At 31.5% G+C, this 18274-nt stretch overlaps 1 protein-coding gene across 1 annotated transcript; it reads right to left on the bottom strand.

Annotated features, from left to right (window-relative positions):
• Positions 1-591: 591 nt before the first annotated feature.
• Positions 592-15414, bottom strand: LOC105209470 (acyl-CoA Delta-9 desaturase). The gene is made up of 5 exons (XM_011179882.3): positions 15128-15414; positions 14235-14600; positions 3610-3740; positions 1732-2123; positions 592-1628 (listed from the first exon to the last, which is right to left on the bottom strand). The coding sequence occupies exons 2-5, from the start codon at positions 14596-14598 to the stop codon at positions 1232-1234; spliced, it is 1284 nt and encodes a 427-aa protein (XP_011178184.1). The 5' UTR covers positions 14599-14600; positions 15128-15414; the 3' UTR covers positions 592-1231.
• Positions 15415-18274: the final 2860 nt, after the last annotated feature.

The raw sequence follows: 18274 nt of genomic DNA, 5'->3' as shown, positions 1-18274 counted from the left end.
CAGCCTCTGGCTAAAGCCTCTGGTATAAGGCTGGTGTAACTGAGAGAACTTATGGTCAAATATTTCTTTAAAGCATTCCGGTTGCAACATCTTTCCTGAAACAAAAGATTTTGATCTTTAACAAAATTGTCTTTATTTAGTGATTATCTAGAAGGCTAGGGTCCTCAGAGATTGATAGTTTGCATACGATGTTCATTTACGATTCAAGGTCTAATCATCAAGCTATTTGTGTTACAGCGCCATAAAACGTCAGACATATTTTAAAGTTCTCTAAGTCCAAAACATACTATTAAAACCTCTAATCCAAAAAAGAAAACATTGTTTGTTCTTCAATAATATTTGATGCCTTGTAAAGAAAATACACTTGGTAGTATTAAACGCATCAGAAAAATCGATGTTTGCGATGGTCGTATAAGAAGAAAAATTAGACGTTTATTCATATCAAATAAATATTTTCCGATTTGTATTTGCCAATGATATTATTTTCTACTTTTGGATTCAGCCGTTTATGCTACTTTCTAAGTTCTAAAGAGTTCTAAAAAATATTTTTTTTTTTCGAAAACTCCAACACTTTCAATAAAAGACGATTAATTATTTTTTTAGCATTTAGTAATTTGATTTCAAATATTTTTTTATTGTACATCAAAATTTTCGTTCACAACTGAACACACTTACTTATTAATAAAAATAATAAATTTAGCAATATTAATATATGCATTGTAATTGAGAATGTTTTGCCTTAATTGACTAAACGTAAATAAATTGTAGCACAATTAACCCCCAAGTGTGTTTACAAAGTACAAAAAGTGTTTAATAAAACTTAAAATTCTTACAGGCTAGTATTACAACAACTGCTAATTGTGACGTATTTTGCATATTCTGACTTAAAAACCTAGTTACTAATGCCAAGTGCTTGTTTGGGGTGCTCGAATGTGCATTACACTTAACCCGAGAAAAAACGAATTACATGCATAACTCAACCGATTTTTGTTTTTGTTTTCTTTTATATAATTAAGTATTATAATTTATATTTTGTATAATTACATATATGTTTGTATGTAGGTATAGACGGAACACCCATTATTTATTAAAAGCACATACGCATTACGAAAAAAAAAACAAATTAAATAAACAGCCACACGTCCATATTTTTAAGAGCTCCGACGTCTCACGCTCACTTACACCAAGTCCACAGTTAGGCTTTTAAACACCAACCACGCACTATCGAATTCTACGTTTGCACTTTCTTCTTCATATTCTCATTCTCATCCAGCTTTGTGCTCTCCGTACTACTCGACTCCGCATCGGATCCCTCAAATTCAGGATCGGGTACTTCCGCATAATGAAAATTGCCAACCGATGTTGTTTCAGTCGTCTGGTCTGTAGTTGGGTGTGTGCCATCGCCATATTTATCAATAACGCGACGCACCAAATCCTTGGACGGTTCCTTCATATCCCAAGCCCAGCCGATGCGATGGAAGGCATCCAAAACCATTGTGGTGAAATTGCCAACATAGTTGCCAAGTTCAGCTGCTTTGTAGTCCCAGGGGAAGACGTGGTGATAGTTGTGCCAACCCTCACCCATGGCAATGATCGAGACATAAATATTCTCAGTGGGTTTGATGCGACTGTTGGAAAGAGACGACAAACAAACAAATTAAGTCAATTAGTCCGAAAGGTTTTTAAATTAAAATTCGATAACGGCTTTATAAAATCATATAATTAACTTACTTATCATAAGGACGTGTGCCAAACATGTGCGCGGCACTATTCACCGACCAGGTGAAATTCAAACTGCTCACATAACGGAAGAGACACTGCGTAATGAAGGCCAAATGGAATTCTTCACCCCAAAAGTACATTGGCACAATGGTGGGCAATACAAAGCAGAGCAGAATTTTCAAAGGAATGAAGTATTTCTGATGGAACTGCACAACGGGATCATTCATTACATCACTCATGTCCAATTGACGGCCGCGACGTAAAACTTCCGGATGCTTCAGCATCATTAACCAGCCGACGTGTGCGAAGAAGAAACCACGATTGGAGTTGTGTGGATCAGCATCGGTTTCGGAGTACTTGTGATGCACACGATGATCGCGCACCCAATCGTAGAGTGTATTCTGGAATTACGAGAAAGAGATGAAACAAAAAATTAATAAAATAAAAGCTTAAACAGCGCAAATTCTTTATATGCAGTTTTATATTTTAGTTAGAATTTTCTTTAAATGTTACTTAATTAATTGAGTCAATTAGTGTTTGAATCTACTAATTGCCTAAATTCAAAAAAAAAATGGTTTAAACTTCAATATTTATTTAGAAGCATTTTTATGTGGAGTAATAATTATTTTATTATTCACTAATTGACTAAATTAAGTCTCAATTAGTGTTTCAATTTACTAATTGACTCAATTAAGTTGCTTAATTTATTTTATTGATTGCTTTAAAGTGTCAATGAGTGATTTTTGTGTAGTCAATTTACTGCTAATTGACTCAATTAAGTTTGAAACTGTACAAAGACCAAACAATTTTAGTAAGTTTTATAGAAAAAAATTCGTTGCACCTTTTTATGGCATATTTATTTTGATGTGTCACTAATTAACTGCCACGAAATAGGTCACTTGTTAAAGTGCAATTTAAGTATAAGCATGCATTTAATGAACATTTTTCTGAGCACTTAAAAATCAAGGTGCGAAGTTGTAATTTTAGTGTTTGTAAAAACATATGTATGAATGTTTGTGTGTGAGAAAAAATTTTTTTTATTATAGCTATAAATTGTTAGAAAGATTTATGCGGAGATATGCTAATTGGCATTACAGTATGCCCCACTTAATTATACTACATAATTTGAAAACTTTTGGTATATTTTCTAACTCTGGTTTTAATGAGCAAAAGTAAGGGATTGATATTGAATATTTATATATATATATATTTAACAATAATCTTAAAATAGGCTTTGTAACCAGCCACATTTCTCACTGCCTGTTTGCAATCTCTTCTCTTAAATTGACTCAATTATCAACTTAAATTAATGTAGTGCTTCAAATTAACGAAAAAATAAAATAACTGGGGTTCAATTAAGCGGGGCATACTGTACTTGAAACAATTTTCATGGTCATCCACATATATGGACCGTAAGTTAACCAAAAAAAAATTAGTCATTTGCGGATATAAAGTAGGCAAATACTCAAATTTGTGTTTACAAGCAGACACAAAAGATCACCGATTTTTTTTCGGACAAAAACACTAATTGTATGAATAAGTATATACTTAAGCATATACTCGCATGAATAGCAATGACAATTTCGGTGTAATTAAAATGTTAGGTAAGACATTCCAAAAAATGACACTCAAATCGGCATGCACAAGCAATGCAGGCTAATTGAAAGCTTAATTAACGCTGTTAATGGCCAGCTTAAATACATTTTGTTAGCAATTTAAATTCGTCGTGACACGCACACATGTTGCACTCGAAAACAATTAAACCGGAAATGTGTATGCTGCTAACGGTAAATAAATTCGAACAGTAGTTAATGCTATCTCTTAAGTAGACTATGTGAACTGTTAGTAATGCAGTTCAATTATTTAATTTATATTATTTGACATTACCTGTCCAGCTGTTGAAAAGCAGATCATCAATATGCTACGTAACGCTACATTGGCCTTAAAGGAACGATGTGTCCAGAAGCGATGAGCACCAGCTGTTACACCAAAACCGGCAACGCCGCCCATGAAGAAGGCTGGAAATGATAAGAGAGTTGAAAAAATTATTATTATTTTTAAATACATACATTGTTATAGAGATAGTTAAGAAAGAGAAAATAAAATTATATTTGTTATAAAGATATATGAGACCGAAAAATAAGAAATTTTGTAGTTCCCCTTGTATAGCTTGCCCAAAAAATGTAAATAAGTTTCTCAACTGTTCGAAATATGAAATAAACATTTTTTCATGTTTATGTTTATTTGCACTGTTTAGTCACAAGCCGCTCTATTTGCAGCATGACAAGCAGAAAGTTTTCGATATCAAAGATTCTGCCCAGTCATCAAAGCTCTCGAATTTTTACGATTTTGTCCTCAAATTGTCTTTGTATGCAAATTTACCAACTAATTTTTATAGTAAAACAAAAATTTCCTACTAATTATCATACGCATCTATGTGAGCGTTTTATGGAATTCTCCACTCTTCAAAAAACAACTGGAAGATTGCGATCAAAGTCGACGCGCATGCGTGCAGAGCATACATTGACATTGTGTGTATGGCAGCGGATGTATTCTATATGTAATGGAATATCAAATTAAACTAGTGTCTGAACTGGTTAGAATAACACTAGTTAGTAACTTTAAATTTTATTTGAACTAAAAATTTTCAAATTTTATAAAAAAAAATATTAAAAAATTAAGTTAACAATAATTTTTTTTACAGAAAATTTAATTTAAATTTTCATTTTTTCAAAAAAAAAACGAGTCTTCTGTTAATGCAAGAAAAAATATATATTTTTTTTTAATGAGTTCTAGCAAAGCATCACATACCATAAAGTAGCTAATATACACATTTTTTGAAGACGCACGTGTCTTATGTACTTGAAACTAAGCTTGATTATAAAAAAACATAAATTTTTTTAACAAAATTTAATTATCTATCCACATTTGTATACTGAATGCAATTATAAAACCAACTAATTGGACTGAAAGTGGTAAGCCACACATGTCTTGGTATGCGTGAGCACCTAATACAAATGTAATTATACATGTATATATATATACATATATACATATACATAGATACATATATATACAAATATATATATATATATTTAAAAAACAATCATTTGCTGCTCAGCTTCACTCAACATGCAATAGTTTGCCATACATTTGAAAAAATAAGCGGAATTAACCTTCAACACGTTGAGTGTCTTCTTTTGCTGTAAATTTATCAATTTACGATTTTTCACTTTTTTGGTTGGCAACCAACCTAAACCGGTTATTACTCATATATTTACTTAACTTTATATTACTAAAATCAAAATTATTTGAGAGTGTCTCAACGTCCAATTCAATATTGTATTGATGTATCACTAAATACGGTTAATATACGGTACTTTTGTTGATTGATAACTTTTGGAAAGTGATTCGTCGAACTGTTTCCAATTGAAAATTTTGTGGAGAAATTGAGCACCTACTTAACGGTATGAAGGTCAATAGGCGCAGACACATGTTCAAGTGCTTAATTATGAGCGTATTTTTATTTATTGTTTATTTTAATTTTACATATTATTCATTATCAACAAGTGAGACAAAGAGAAGAGCACAAACCCAAATCGACAAAAGTAAAGAAATCATATCGAAAAGTGAGTCAATTCTACAAGCAAGAGAAGACGCTAAAGAAATATGTAGGCATAGTTTTTGGACTGAAAATACATATATATGTACTTATATGTGTGTATATTTATATATCAAGACATGCCTTTTAAAGCAAAAATCTACATTCGTGAAGGTAATTAGTTTTTACGAACCAAATTCTTGACTTTCAGCTTATTTGTATGTCTTTATTGTTATTGCTAGATAAAAACCATTTGCAGGAAATTAATCAGCATAAAAAATAATTCATTCAATTTCCGCATACAAGGGGAATTCCCTACAGCATCGTAAACCCGTGTAAAATCATTGTGGTTCGGCAAGTAATATTTTTTGTTTACCTATTTCACCTCAAATCATTTTTTTTGCTGCCAAACTCCGAAATCGCTCGGTTATTGACCAGCTATAAATTCTGATTGGTCAATCAATATATATTGCCCAGCAATTTACAGTTCTTTCATATGCATTCCTACTTCATACGCAGAAAAAATGCTTTCGTTTTCATGTATTGAACACTTCGGCTATTTCAGAAATGTTAATGAGATAATTAGCGAGCAATTTATTTATGATATTTTATTAAAATTATTTTTTGTTACTTTATAAGCTTATTAAAATTGGATACATATGATTTAGTTGTTAAATAATAAAGACAATTTTGATTCAATAATTTTTCTCAGTTTTATATTGAAATATAATATTTATGTGTTAAAAAATTTGCCAAAAATATGTAACATATTGTTTAAAATTTATTTATTGAATGTACTAATTAGTCAATTAAGTATTTCAGCAATTTTTAAACGCTAATTGTTTTCAATTAACCATACAATTAGGCAATTAATTAATTGCTCAATTAGTATTCACTTGATTACATTTTGTTTTTGATCGAATTTAATAATTATGAGTTAAAAGAAAATTGTTCTCAATTAACCATAAAATTAAGCAATTAATTAATTGCTCAATTAATATTCACTTGATTTCAAAATTACAAAATTACCAAAATATTTAACATATGTACAATTTTTAACCACTAATTGTTCTCAATTAACCATAAAATAAAATAAATAATTAATTGCACATTTAGTAGTCAATTGATGTAAAAGTCACAAAGGAACCCTGCTACATTGTAAGCGGGAACAATATTAAGTGGAATTCTGTATGTTGCAAATCGATATCAAATTTTTGAAGTTCTGTACGCTTTCAGCATCCATTCAGCTGAAGAAAATGATAGCTGAATAGCGCTGAATATCAAAGTACCTAGAAAAATGGATAACTAATTGAAGTTTTAGTCGTTGGGAATCAACTTAAAAATATTAAGACACTCAACTTTGAAGATAACAACAAATGTATCCATCAAATGGAGATATAATTTTTTCTTAACTTACAGCTACTCACAATAGGTTCACGATTTATTATTATTCACTCCAATTTTTTGAGAGATTATTTGAAATTTTAAATTTGGGAATCACTTTTTCATGCTTCAATGTAGTAAAAAATAGTAATAAATAAAAACAATCACTCAAAAGCTAAAATATTTTCGTAAAATATGCGTGAAAACCCCGCGCGTAAATATCGAAATAACCCTCAATCATAGCTGTGTTAATTTCAGCTTTCAGCCTTAAATGGCACAGCCGCTATGCTTAAAAAATACCAGGAAATAGACAATAAATTTTTCACGCAACAGTTTAATCACGCAGAAATGCATGGACTTCATTCAAGTAGAGTTGTAAAAAAAACCCTTAAAGCTCTCAAGCAGTGCAAGTCAACTTCTTATTTCCCAAGTGAATTGCAGCGACACACACAGATGCATGTCTTTAAGTATGTGTGGCACGTGCAAGCGTCTGGCCATTCAGCCTAGCCCAGCAAGCCCTACAAAACATTGTATCGCGATAACATTAACTGATCTTTCGCACACTTTATCGTCGTTGGCTCAATGTCAAGAAACAAGACGAAAAAGGGCTTGGCTCAACCAAAATAAAAATAAAGAAAGATTAAACCCACAAATACAAGTGAAAATGTCTGTGGTTTTCGGTGCAGCCAAAGGCGAGCTGCATGCGCGCATAAGTACACAATAAATATTAACAGAGTTGGTTTTCGCAGCGATCGATAAATTTTTTTCTGGAAATTAATTTATTTTAAACGAGAAAAAACGAAACTAATTGCATACTCTTAGGGTTTTCCATGATTATTCACTCATAGGTACATACCTATCGATACTTGCATATATATATAATACTTGTAAATTGATGGGTGTTCATCGTTATTCGGTGTTCGAAATTCCCGATTCTTCTAGTGACACAGCATCAATTTGCATTAAGATATGTAGATATTATCATAGAAAAAGTAGTTCCGGTCTAAGTCCCACTTCCAAGAGTATTTTTTAACTCTAAAATGTTGCAATTTTGACCCAAAATAGTTTTCCATCAACCACTAAAAGCTTTTAACCCCTCAAATTCATCGAACAGCTTCACGACTCATATCACAAATATGCGCCAAAAGTCGGCCAAGCGTCTGTTAAAGGCGTAGCTGTCATATTACTTTTATGATGATGATTATTATTATTATTATACATATATATACTGCATACATATTATTAATGTCAAAATGCACAAAGAAATTATCTGCTCAATTTCTTGTGAAACCAAATTTACAGCAACAAAGCGAAGGCAACGCTTTTAATACAACAACAACAATAGCAAAGTGTTTCGTAAACTCGTTTTTTTTATTGAAGACGTTACGTTTTATGATGACGTAGCAGAAAAGAAAAAAAGATATTTCAGAATAAAATAATATTAAACACACACGCATGCATATACATACATATGTGCATATAAGTAAGTATACTTGTAAGCAGCACGCAGCGTAAAGCGTCGGTAAGGTGACATAATTCGGCCACGGGGAAAACAATTAATGTTTACCAACAAATTCGTTGTCAAGAGCGGCATTTATATGCATGAAAGAGTATATGCATGTGTGTGTGTGTGTGTGTAAATACATTAAATAATTTACAAGCCATTTTTAAACTCATGCAAGTTTCAATGCAATTTAAGTCTGTGGGACCAACATATACATATATGTATGTAAGTATTCATGTACATTACGCTTTCAAAAACAAAAAAAACTATTTTTGTCGGCAAAATTATGGCTGAAAAATATATTTATATTATTTTGCTTGATGCTAAATTTGATGGATCTCAAACCGAGTAAATTTATGGCATGAAAGAATCGTTTGAAATCGGTTAAAAACAAGAAAAGTCTTAAATTTTCAGAACAAAATTAAGACATAGCGCCGAGACAGGAGCGAACAGGTCACATAAGGTATTTTTATATATCTTTTACATATACAGTGGTACTTCTCTAACCCAAATCACTATAATCCACAAAAAACTACGAGTTAGAGAGACTTCAAGTTATAAAAATTTTCAAATAAACAATTTCAATTCTTCAAAAAGCGGTAAAATATAGATTTATGGACTGTTCTATTTATTTACTTCGCAAAAATTTTGTGGACATATGTACGTTAAGGGGTTATATACCGTTAGACGGCCGAAAAAAAGTGAATTTTCCAGAATTTTTTCTGAGAAAACTTTTTAATTTATTGATCCAAAAATTTATACACATATTATGGTATCTTTTAACTGTATTTTAAGACTTAGTACTAGTAAAAATATTTATTTGAAAAAGAGCTACAGCTGATCTCCAGGAGCTCCTCTCAAAAAAGGCGTTTTACGGTGACCACTATATCTCGGAACTGGATCATCCGAAATTAAAAAACTAAACAGATTTCGTTAAAATAATGTTAAATCTAGTAATTAATCGAAGGAATAAGCAAAATAACATTTTTTGACAAAATGGCGGTTTCTCAAAAAAAAAGTCGATTCTTCACCGAAATTTCGGCCTTAAAATATTTATAAAAAAAATATTTATCGGAGAGAAAAAATCTTCGATTAATTACTAAAAAATATATTTAAGAAGGTCGTGTTAAAATTTGAGACTAATCGGTCTAGCCGTTTTCGAGTAATGTTGGTCACCGACTTTGAAAACACCATTTTGAGAAAAACGCGTTTGAAGTTTGGACCTTTTACTTCCAAGCACTCTGAAATGCCTTTTCAAATTTTTCATTTGCTTGTAACTTTGAAAATATTCACCGGAACGATATGAAATTTTCTGTGTGTATTCTTAAATATATGTACATTAAGAAAATGAAATAAAAAAAAATCGATTTTTTGAAAATTCTAACTGTATATAACCCCTTAAGAGATGTTTTCTGTAATTTTGTTTGTTGCACTTTGCTATTGTTTGGCTCTTGTCGTCTGAAGTTCCATGTCTTTGTTACATGATTTATGAAATCCATTAGAGTAATATCATATATTTTACTCTCCTCCATAGGATAAAGAAAGATTCTTTCCAATTCGTGCCTCGATAATAAAATTATAAATTTTGTGTTATGCCCTGGTCGTAAAATTCGATTTATGGAGGAAAATTTGTATGAAATTGATTTCTAAACTCTATTGCCAATACAAAAGATCGAGTTATGGAGATCTTCGAGTTATAGAAGTTCGAGTAATGGAAGTTACACTGTATTTAATTTTGTAATTAGCCACAAGGTAGCAATTTTCGCCGATGTTTTGTTTATAAGAGCTAAGGAAATTTATTGAACAAGGAATGCCTTTCAAATGAAATTATAAACATTTTGAAAAAAGAGGGCTTAGGTGTGTTTCAAAATTTCAAAATTAAAAAAAAATAATGTCTTATTAAATAGTACAATATATTGAAATTATTCTTCTAAATTTTCAAATCAATCAGCGTAAAATTCTAAGAGATATACCATTTGGTAGCTCCAGCAATCAGGCCACGTCAGTTTGCATGTAAACCTTTAAACGCATTTATTTGAAAACTCAAATTTCTCAAATTTTCTAGTCGGTGGACACGATTTTTCGAAAAGTTATAAGCAATTTTGTTCAAAGTTTTCACACATTTTTGAAATAACATTGCATAGTTAATGGACGATTTGTTTATATTAGGCGTGTTTTATTTGACCAGCAAAATAAGCTTATTCGCTATTATCTTATTTTGTATGGAGGACTTAGTCAACATACATAACTATGTTGGCTTGTCATAAGCTATCATAGCTTGCGTATTGAACTGGAGGCATTGCGTTTTTTTTCATTCACAATGGTTAGGTTTTTTCGAAAAAAAGTAGTTGGCAATAGCGAGAAACCCCATTTTGACAGATAAAAAATGTAAACAACCCAAAATTTTAAATTCTATTCGTTGTGGTAAACAAAGGGAAAATTTTATTTATAAATTCAACCGTTCTTTTTCAAATAAATTACATATCAGCTGATAGTTCTGGCCCCCATTGCCAACACATTTCATTTTTAAGCGAAGATACGAAATAAGCTAAATGCGTTTTATTTGTCCATGATTTAGCTATTAGCTTGTGGTGGTCAAATAAAACACGCCAATTGTTATTACAACTATTTTTTTCGAGCCAATGCATGGCGTACATTTCACCAAAAAAGTGAGTTTTTTCGTTAAAATTCTGTCAAAAATGGGAATTTTAATATTTTCTTCTCCTTTCCTTCGTTTATCAACTAGATTTATTCATGTAATATCGAAATATTTTTGGTTTTTTGATTTTGGTTGAACCAATAATAACTTATGCTTTTCAAGGTAAGAATTTTTCTGGAAATATCATGAGATGTGAGATACCAATGGCTGTGTTTTTCGGAATTTTTAAATAAAAATTTCACAAAATACTGTTAAAATACGAATAAATAAAAACATGATGAGAGCTTTTTTATGAACCTTTTTGACTCCAAAACTAAATATTTTGGTATAAAAACTCAAATTATTTTTTTTTTTTTTTTAATTTTTTATCGTAGAATTTTTCTGATACCGCAGCATAAATAGATTAGAAATTTGTTGAAAATTCTCAAGATCAAATTGAATAGGTTGATAGGCAGAACTTTACCTATTTGACAAAACCCAAGTAAATGGGTTAGAATAGTAGTTGGATGCCTAAATAAATTTGTATTAAGCTATAGGCGCTTTGACGATACACCAGATGGATCTACAAGAGCTTTATTTTTTCTGGAAAGAATTTTGTTTAGTTATACGAAAGTGATCGCGATCTCAGGTATCAGCGATAAAAGCTAATCTAACATAATCTAACCTATAAATAGGGTCATTTTCTAATTTTTCTTCATTTTTTGAATCTTTACACAATCACACAAATAGAGTACGGTAATAGTTTCAAGTCGTTATTGTATGACGGTAGGTTTTTATGAGAAAAAGTAATGCTTCAAGTGTTTAAGATTACAAGTAATGAAAGAGAATCGTTACAGACACATATATTATTTGGAATATTTTAGTGGCGCTAATGGAGATGGTTGCACACCTATGCACCGACCGTCGCTCATGTTCAAAACTCACTTGAAGAAGTGCAAATTGTTTGAGTGGCGTTAAAGAAATACCGCCCAAATGCAAAATATTCCCAACTACACGAATTTTTAGTATTTAAGCATCGCTTATGTACCGCTCACAGATAGTCATCACACTGCAGTCAGCAAATTAATGATAATTTGCAATTACCGTTATATTTATGTTCCATTGTAAATCTATGTCGGTCTGTCTGTCTGTCAGCATGCATTTAAGCGGCAAATATCATAAACAGTCTAACAAAAGCAACACATACAAACATAAAAAAACCGTTAAATGCAAAACGAAAAGGAAACCATGCAAAATGGACAAATAGTCTTAGTAGTAGGCAAGTAAGCAGCAAATTATGTATGTACTCGTATGTGAGCGTACATAAAAGCATAAAAAGTCAACAATTGCGGAAACTTTTATTTTTTGGTACTTTCAACGACGAACGTAATGGCGGTTATGTAAGCGCCCAAAACAACAATCAAATAATTATGACACATAAGCACCAACTAACAAAAGAAGCAAACAACAAAAACAACAAAATAACAACAACAAAAAGTAAAACATAAAACTAATGCGTTTTATATGGCGCTGATCAAACTTGAAAAAAGCGAAAAACGAAAAACTCAGTGACGAAAATGAGTAAGAAGCAAAACGCGCTTAAATGGCTGTTGGCAAGAAGGGAGAGTCTCAAAGCATGCGTGATGCCGTCGAATTATTACTAGTCAACAACAAACAGTTTTTTCTTCTCATTACCAAGAGATTATTGCACTTATTGTAAAATATTTTATTGCTTTACTCAATGAATATGAATATAAAATTGTGTTGAGTTAAAAAAAAAAATATTTAAAAAAATTTCTAAAAAAATAAAAACAAAAAAATTCTAAAAATATAGAAGCACTTTTTATGGTCTTTAAAATTACTTTAAAAAATTTCAATATTTAAATAAATATTTATTTCATATTTTATAAAAAGATCTTCAATTTTCATTTAAATGCTGTCTACAGTCTAAATTCAAGCGCGAATTGAAAAATAAATTAAAATTATTTTCTTTCATACTATTAGATATTGGATATGAACTAAATTAATACTCAAATTCTCAAAAATTATTTTGAATTTTTTTTTAAATTTTTCTTCGAAATTACAGCACTCTAAAGAAGAGTTGTCAATAATTAAAAATTTCTTGGAAATATTTATATGACAACTATATTTCAGTTTGATCATCTACACATTTTTTCACAATAATAAAAATTAACATTACAACTACAAAATTTAAATACTTTTACTGTCTATATTTGCATTGTGACAAGCTTCTCTTCACAAACAAAACACTAATATTATTTATTATGACCCTCTTACAACATTATTTGTTTTGAAATCTGCAAATCATCTATATTTATAACTCAAAGTTGCAAAAAAAAAATAACGATTTAAACCCTAATGAATCGAATCGCCCTTGTAACGATTTCATTACAATAAAAACCAACTGAACGCTTTTGTAATCTAAGATGAGATAGCACAATAATTCTAACTGTATAAGTAGTTGTCAATAAGTGTGCAAAACAGCAGTACAAATGACTTTTGAAAGCTTGAAAAACGCTTATGAAATTATGACACGAACGTTAGAGAGCTTTAAGGCACTTAACGGTACCATATTTTTAAAACAAAATTTTCGAAAACACAATATTTTCATATAAAGAATAAAAATTTTAATTTAAATGAAATACGTAAGAAGAATAAAATGCAAAATCCATGAAATTCCAAAATTTTTCGAAAAAAAATTTCAAAATATTTTGACAACTTACATAGAATGAATGACATATTGACGCGAACTTTAGTCTATATATTTATTTACTTTTAAAGTACTTTAAGCCGAAAATAACGGTACAATATTTTGATACACACATTTTTCGAAAACAGTTCGTATTGAAATGTTTTACTTTTCAAATAAATAACAAAAATTAAAGTTGATATTTAAAACACAAGAGCCTCAATGAAGAATGAAATGAAATGAAAAGCTCAGGAAATTCAAAAATATTTTCAAAGTTTTCTTTTCGAAATTCCAAAACATTTTCGAAAAAAAATTTCCGCTAGTTATCTACTTATAATTTCACACAGCATGAAATCGAAAAACTTAAAAAAATGAATTTCGAAATTCCAACATATTTTCGAATTTTTTTTTTCGAAATTCCAAATATTTTCGAAAAAAATGTTCAAAAGTTATATACTTATAATTTCACACAGCATGAAATTCTAAAAGTAAAAAAAAAAAATCGAAATTCCAACACATTTTCGATTTTTTTTTCGAAATTCCAAAACTTTTTCGAATAAAATTTTCAAAATATTTTAAAAACTTATTAACATATTATCAAGCACACTACTTTCCAAATTTTTTATTCTTTCTCTCTATTAATTAATTGATTAATTGACTTTCGCTTGACACTTACCCCATAATGTCGTGTAGATATTCAGCTTTTGCAACGGGAAACAGATCAAACACACAATGCTCACGATATGCACCAAAAATATCTGTATGACTTTGTCCCATTTGAGTGGCGCTTTGAATTCGACACCAAACACTGTGTCACCCTTAAAGGTGCGTGTATACTCCTCCAGATTAACGTTGTAGACGGGCTCATAGAGACCGATCTTCTTCAGTGGATTGCTGGTGGGGGGCGCCTCTCCAGCGTGCGCGCATGCGTTTGTAGCGGCCTTTGCTGTGCCATTGATGCGCTTTTTCAGCTCATCTCCATCGTTAGGCAGCGTTGTGTTGTTGCCAACGTGACTCGAGGAAATCGATGGGTGACCCATTTCTAGTTAAAAGTCAGGTGTGAGTGAGTGTGTGTGTGTGTGTGTAAGAGAGTTGTTAAAATAAATGTATTAATATATTCGCTTTCAGAAAAAAACAAAAAACGAATTTGTGCTAACATTTATTCAGATGAAGGCAAGTTAAAAAGAAAGTTTTACAAATATTTTTTTTTGTAATTCTGTAATTTTGCTGTGTTTGCATGGGTTGTTTGTAAATATATTTAGTGTTTTCTTTGCTTTGTTGCTGAGTTAGTGCTTGAACACTGTTTTATTTATTTTTTAAATTTTTTTTGTTATTTTGTTTCTATTTTTTTAAATTTTTTTTCAAAGGGGAAAAATATTGAAATTCCCTAAATTGTTGTGGGAATGAAATTTTGTGTTTTTTGAGCACTCAGTTGCTGTTAAAAATATTTTTTTTTTAATTTTCTTAATTTTTTTTTTTTGATTTCAGTGAGATTTTACTTAGCACTTTAGCAACTTCTTTTCAAAAGTTTCGAAATATATATATAGATAAACACACAATAACACATACCAATTTGCACTAAATATTATTCGTTTTCGAAAAAAAACTCGGAACGGCACACTGTTTTCCACAAATTACAATTAATTTTTCAATATTGTTCGCTTTTGATTTCTTTCAAGTTCGTCTCTGTTTACTACTGCATAGCAAACAACTCTAAGCTTTTAGTTTTTTTTTCTAACTTGATTACTTGTGAATAAAAACTGTTCAGAGTTTTTACACTCCTGTTTTACTCATCCGCACCAAACTTCTAACGATCTTTACACGCCGCCGTTCCGAAGACAAATGAACTCGGTCAAGTCGAAATTTTCGTATCTATTGGATTACGACCGTACCGTTGAGATTCTGCTTTCGGGGCAACATACATATGGGCGCACTAACACCAACGCAGCTGCCAGTCAGCCAGCCAACAATGGGCAACCAGCAGCAGCACCACAACAAATCGCAGCGCAGCGTCTGTAAGAAAAAAGCACAACGCCAACAGCAGCAACAACAACAACGCGCCAAACAACAAAAAACCATAACACGGTAACAAGTGTCAGCAGAGGGCAGTCAGTCAGTCAGTCAATCGTATGTATCGTTGTTGTTGTTGTTGGTCGTTGCGGTGGCAATGGCGGTGGCGGCAGCAGCAGTAGCCCGTCGGTGACAACAAAAGCGAGCAGCAGCAGCAGCATCTGCCGTGTATATTGTTGTTTAGGTGTTCCCACATGCGTGTGTGTGTGTGTATTTATTTAGATGTGTATGTGATCGCGTTGTTAAGGCCAAATCTTCGGCAAAACTTTGGCACAATACAAAATTACGCACGTGCATACTAACAAAGCCCATACATACAGTCATAACTGTATATGTGTGGCTTCTTTTATTCATAAGTTTACAGTTATGGGTGGTCTGCGGCTTCGGGTCGACTGCGAAACATATATTTTTGACAGTGACAGTTTGGTCAACGCAAAATACGATTGATTAAATGAATGAATGGCTGATAGTCTTACGACAGTCTGATAGACGGACAGGCGGACTGGCGGACTGACATTCGGATTTCAATCCTCCTCGTCTTCATAAGTAGTATATACATATATATTGGTATATATAACCCTATATCTAACTCGTTTAGTTTTATTCGTTACAAACAACAGTTAGGTGAACTAAACTAATATATTCTATATAATAAGTATAAAGATCTTATATAAGGGATAATGTTTTAATGCCATAATAATCATCATTTCATCTCAATAGAGACACCATATTTCATAATATAAGACTTCGTAAAAATAAATCAATTATTTTGCCAGTAGATGTCGCTAGTATTTTGGATCGTGCGTTGTAAAAGTGGGTTAGACAGTTAAGATTTCGTACTAAAAAGTTTTAGCAGACAGTTTTATGACTGCTTGAGCTCCAGGAGCTTGGCTGACAGGTTGTCCTGCATTCACTTTATAATCCGGTTCCGGCATTAACTTATTACTTACTGTTTCTGTCTATGCTCGTGAAAATATTCGGCTCAAAAGAAGGTTGTGAAAATCGACTGTCTCAGTGTTTAGCTAATAAAGGCGATGGTTTCTCTGAGAGTGACAAAATGGCAACAAGTTATTGTCAAAAATGAAACATATTGGGCCTAAATCATAGCAATATAATTATAGTAATTATCTTCTGTTTTATGCAAAATTAATGGATTTTCTTTTCCCTTGACCTTGACTTGAGATAAATTAACAGAACATCGCCATCTGACTTTGATCCGACTGAACCCTACTTAATTGGTTGAGAGTCTTAGCTGCGGATTTCAATATTTATTATGTTTAACTTTTTTTCTTACGTTTGTTGCAAACTGGTCTCGTAAACGGGTTCTTGGAAGTCGAAATGCTATAATTACTAAGTTGTATTATTTATATTATGCTTAATTTTATGCTCTGATAGAAACCTCATTCTAAATATTATACTGCGAGGCTGTGGAGTCTCTAAAAATTTGTCTTTCTATCAATTGTCAATGAAACCCAATTCTATTACATTCTCGAACTATGAATTTCAGAGGCTCTCTTTGATTTTTCATTGAGGAAAGTTTTTCTTTATGTGGTGGGTACCATATCCTATGCATAACCGTAGAACCCGGCTTCGCCTTCTCACTCGCCTCCAAATGGATGTCTGTTGACTGCCCAGAGGATTCCTGGTGTAAGACCGGAAGTCGTGAGATGCTTGAGCCATATGCCAAAGAAACGTTCCTGGCTACTCAAAATTAAATGGCACACCTAGTGTAATGGCCTAAAAAAAAGGTGATTTTTGGGAATTTTTATTAAAAAAAATACTTTATCAATTATTTAAAAATTTTAAGAATATATTTGTACATGTTTCAAGAATACACAGTGAAATTTTTGAAGAAAAAAATTAAATATCTTTTAAGTTATAGTCGATCTCAGACGGCGTGAAAAAAAGGTCCTTCGCTGCTGCAGTGATCCCGGCCTTCTCCGTGGATGAAATCTAAAAAAAAAAATTCTCGTTAAACTAGATAATATTGTATGTACAATGGCCTACTAAAAATCAAAAATTGACAATATGGCGGAGTTTAAAAAAAATAGTCGAATTTTACCCAAAATTTTGGTCGTTTTTGGCCTGCCAAAATTCAATTTTTTGATCAGATAAAAAATCGATAGGATCGATACGGAGAACTATATATAAAACATGTAAAAAAAAATTCGATAGTGATCGGATCATTTGTTTTTGAGTAATCTCTGCAGCAAATTCGGAAAATGCTGTTTCGAGAAAAACGCGTTTAAAGATAAAATGATCGTTTTCACTGATACCGAGCGGCTGTTCTTTAAATTGCTATAACTCAAAAACTATTTGAGATATCGATTTGAAATATTAATATGTTATTTTTAAAGGTGTAATCTACCGAAATATGAAAAAAAAAAACAAAAATATCGATTTTTTTTTTAAATATCACATTAGGTGTGCCCCTTAAATGGCAGTCAGAAACTTTCCTCACTTGCGTGAACTTATACACATGGAAGGGGTCATGGGGGCCCATGTTGTTCGAATGGACGATAGTACTCCAGTTTGGAATATGTTCGATACCGTACCCGCTGGTGGGAGCAGAGGAGGAGGAAGATCTCCACTCCGTTGGAAATATCTGTTCTGAAGCGAGCTTTATATAATAATTGCCAGATTATT

This window comes from Zeugodacus cucurbitae, chromosome 2 (genome assembly GCF_028554725.1).
Source record: "Zeugodacus cucurbitae isolate PBARC_wt_2022May chromosome 2, idZeuCucr1.2, whole genome shotgun sequence".
In the NCBI taxonomy this organism is placed as follows: domain Eukaryota; kingdom Metazoa; phylum Arthropoda; class Insecta; order Diptera; family Tephritidae; genus Zeugodacus; species Zeugodacus cucurbitae.
This window is presented reverse-complemented; position numbering and strand designations above follow the sequence as displayed.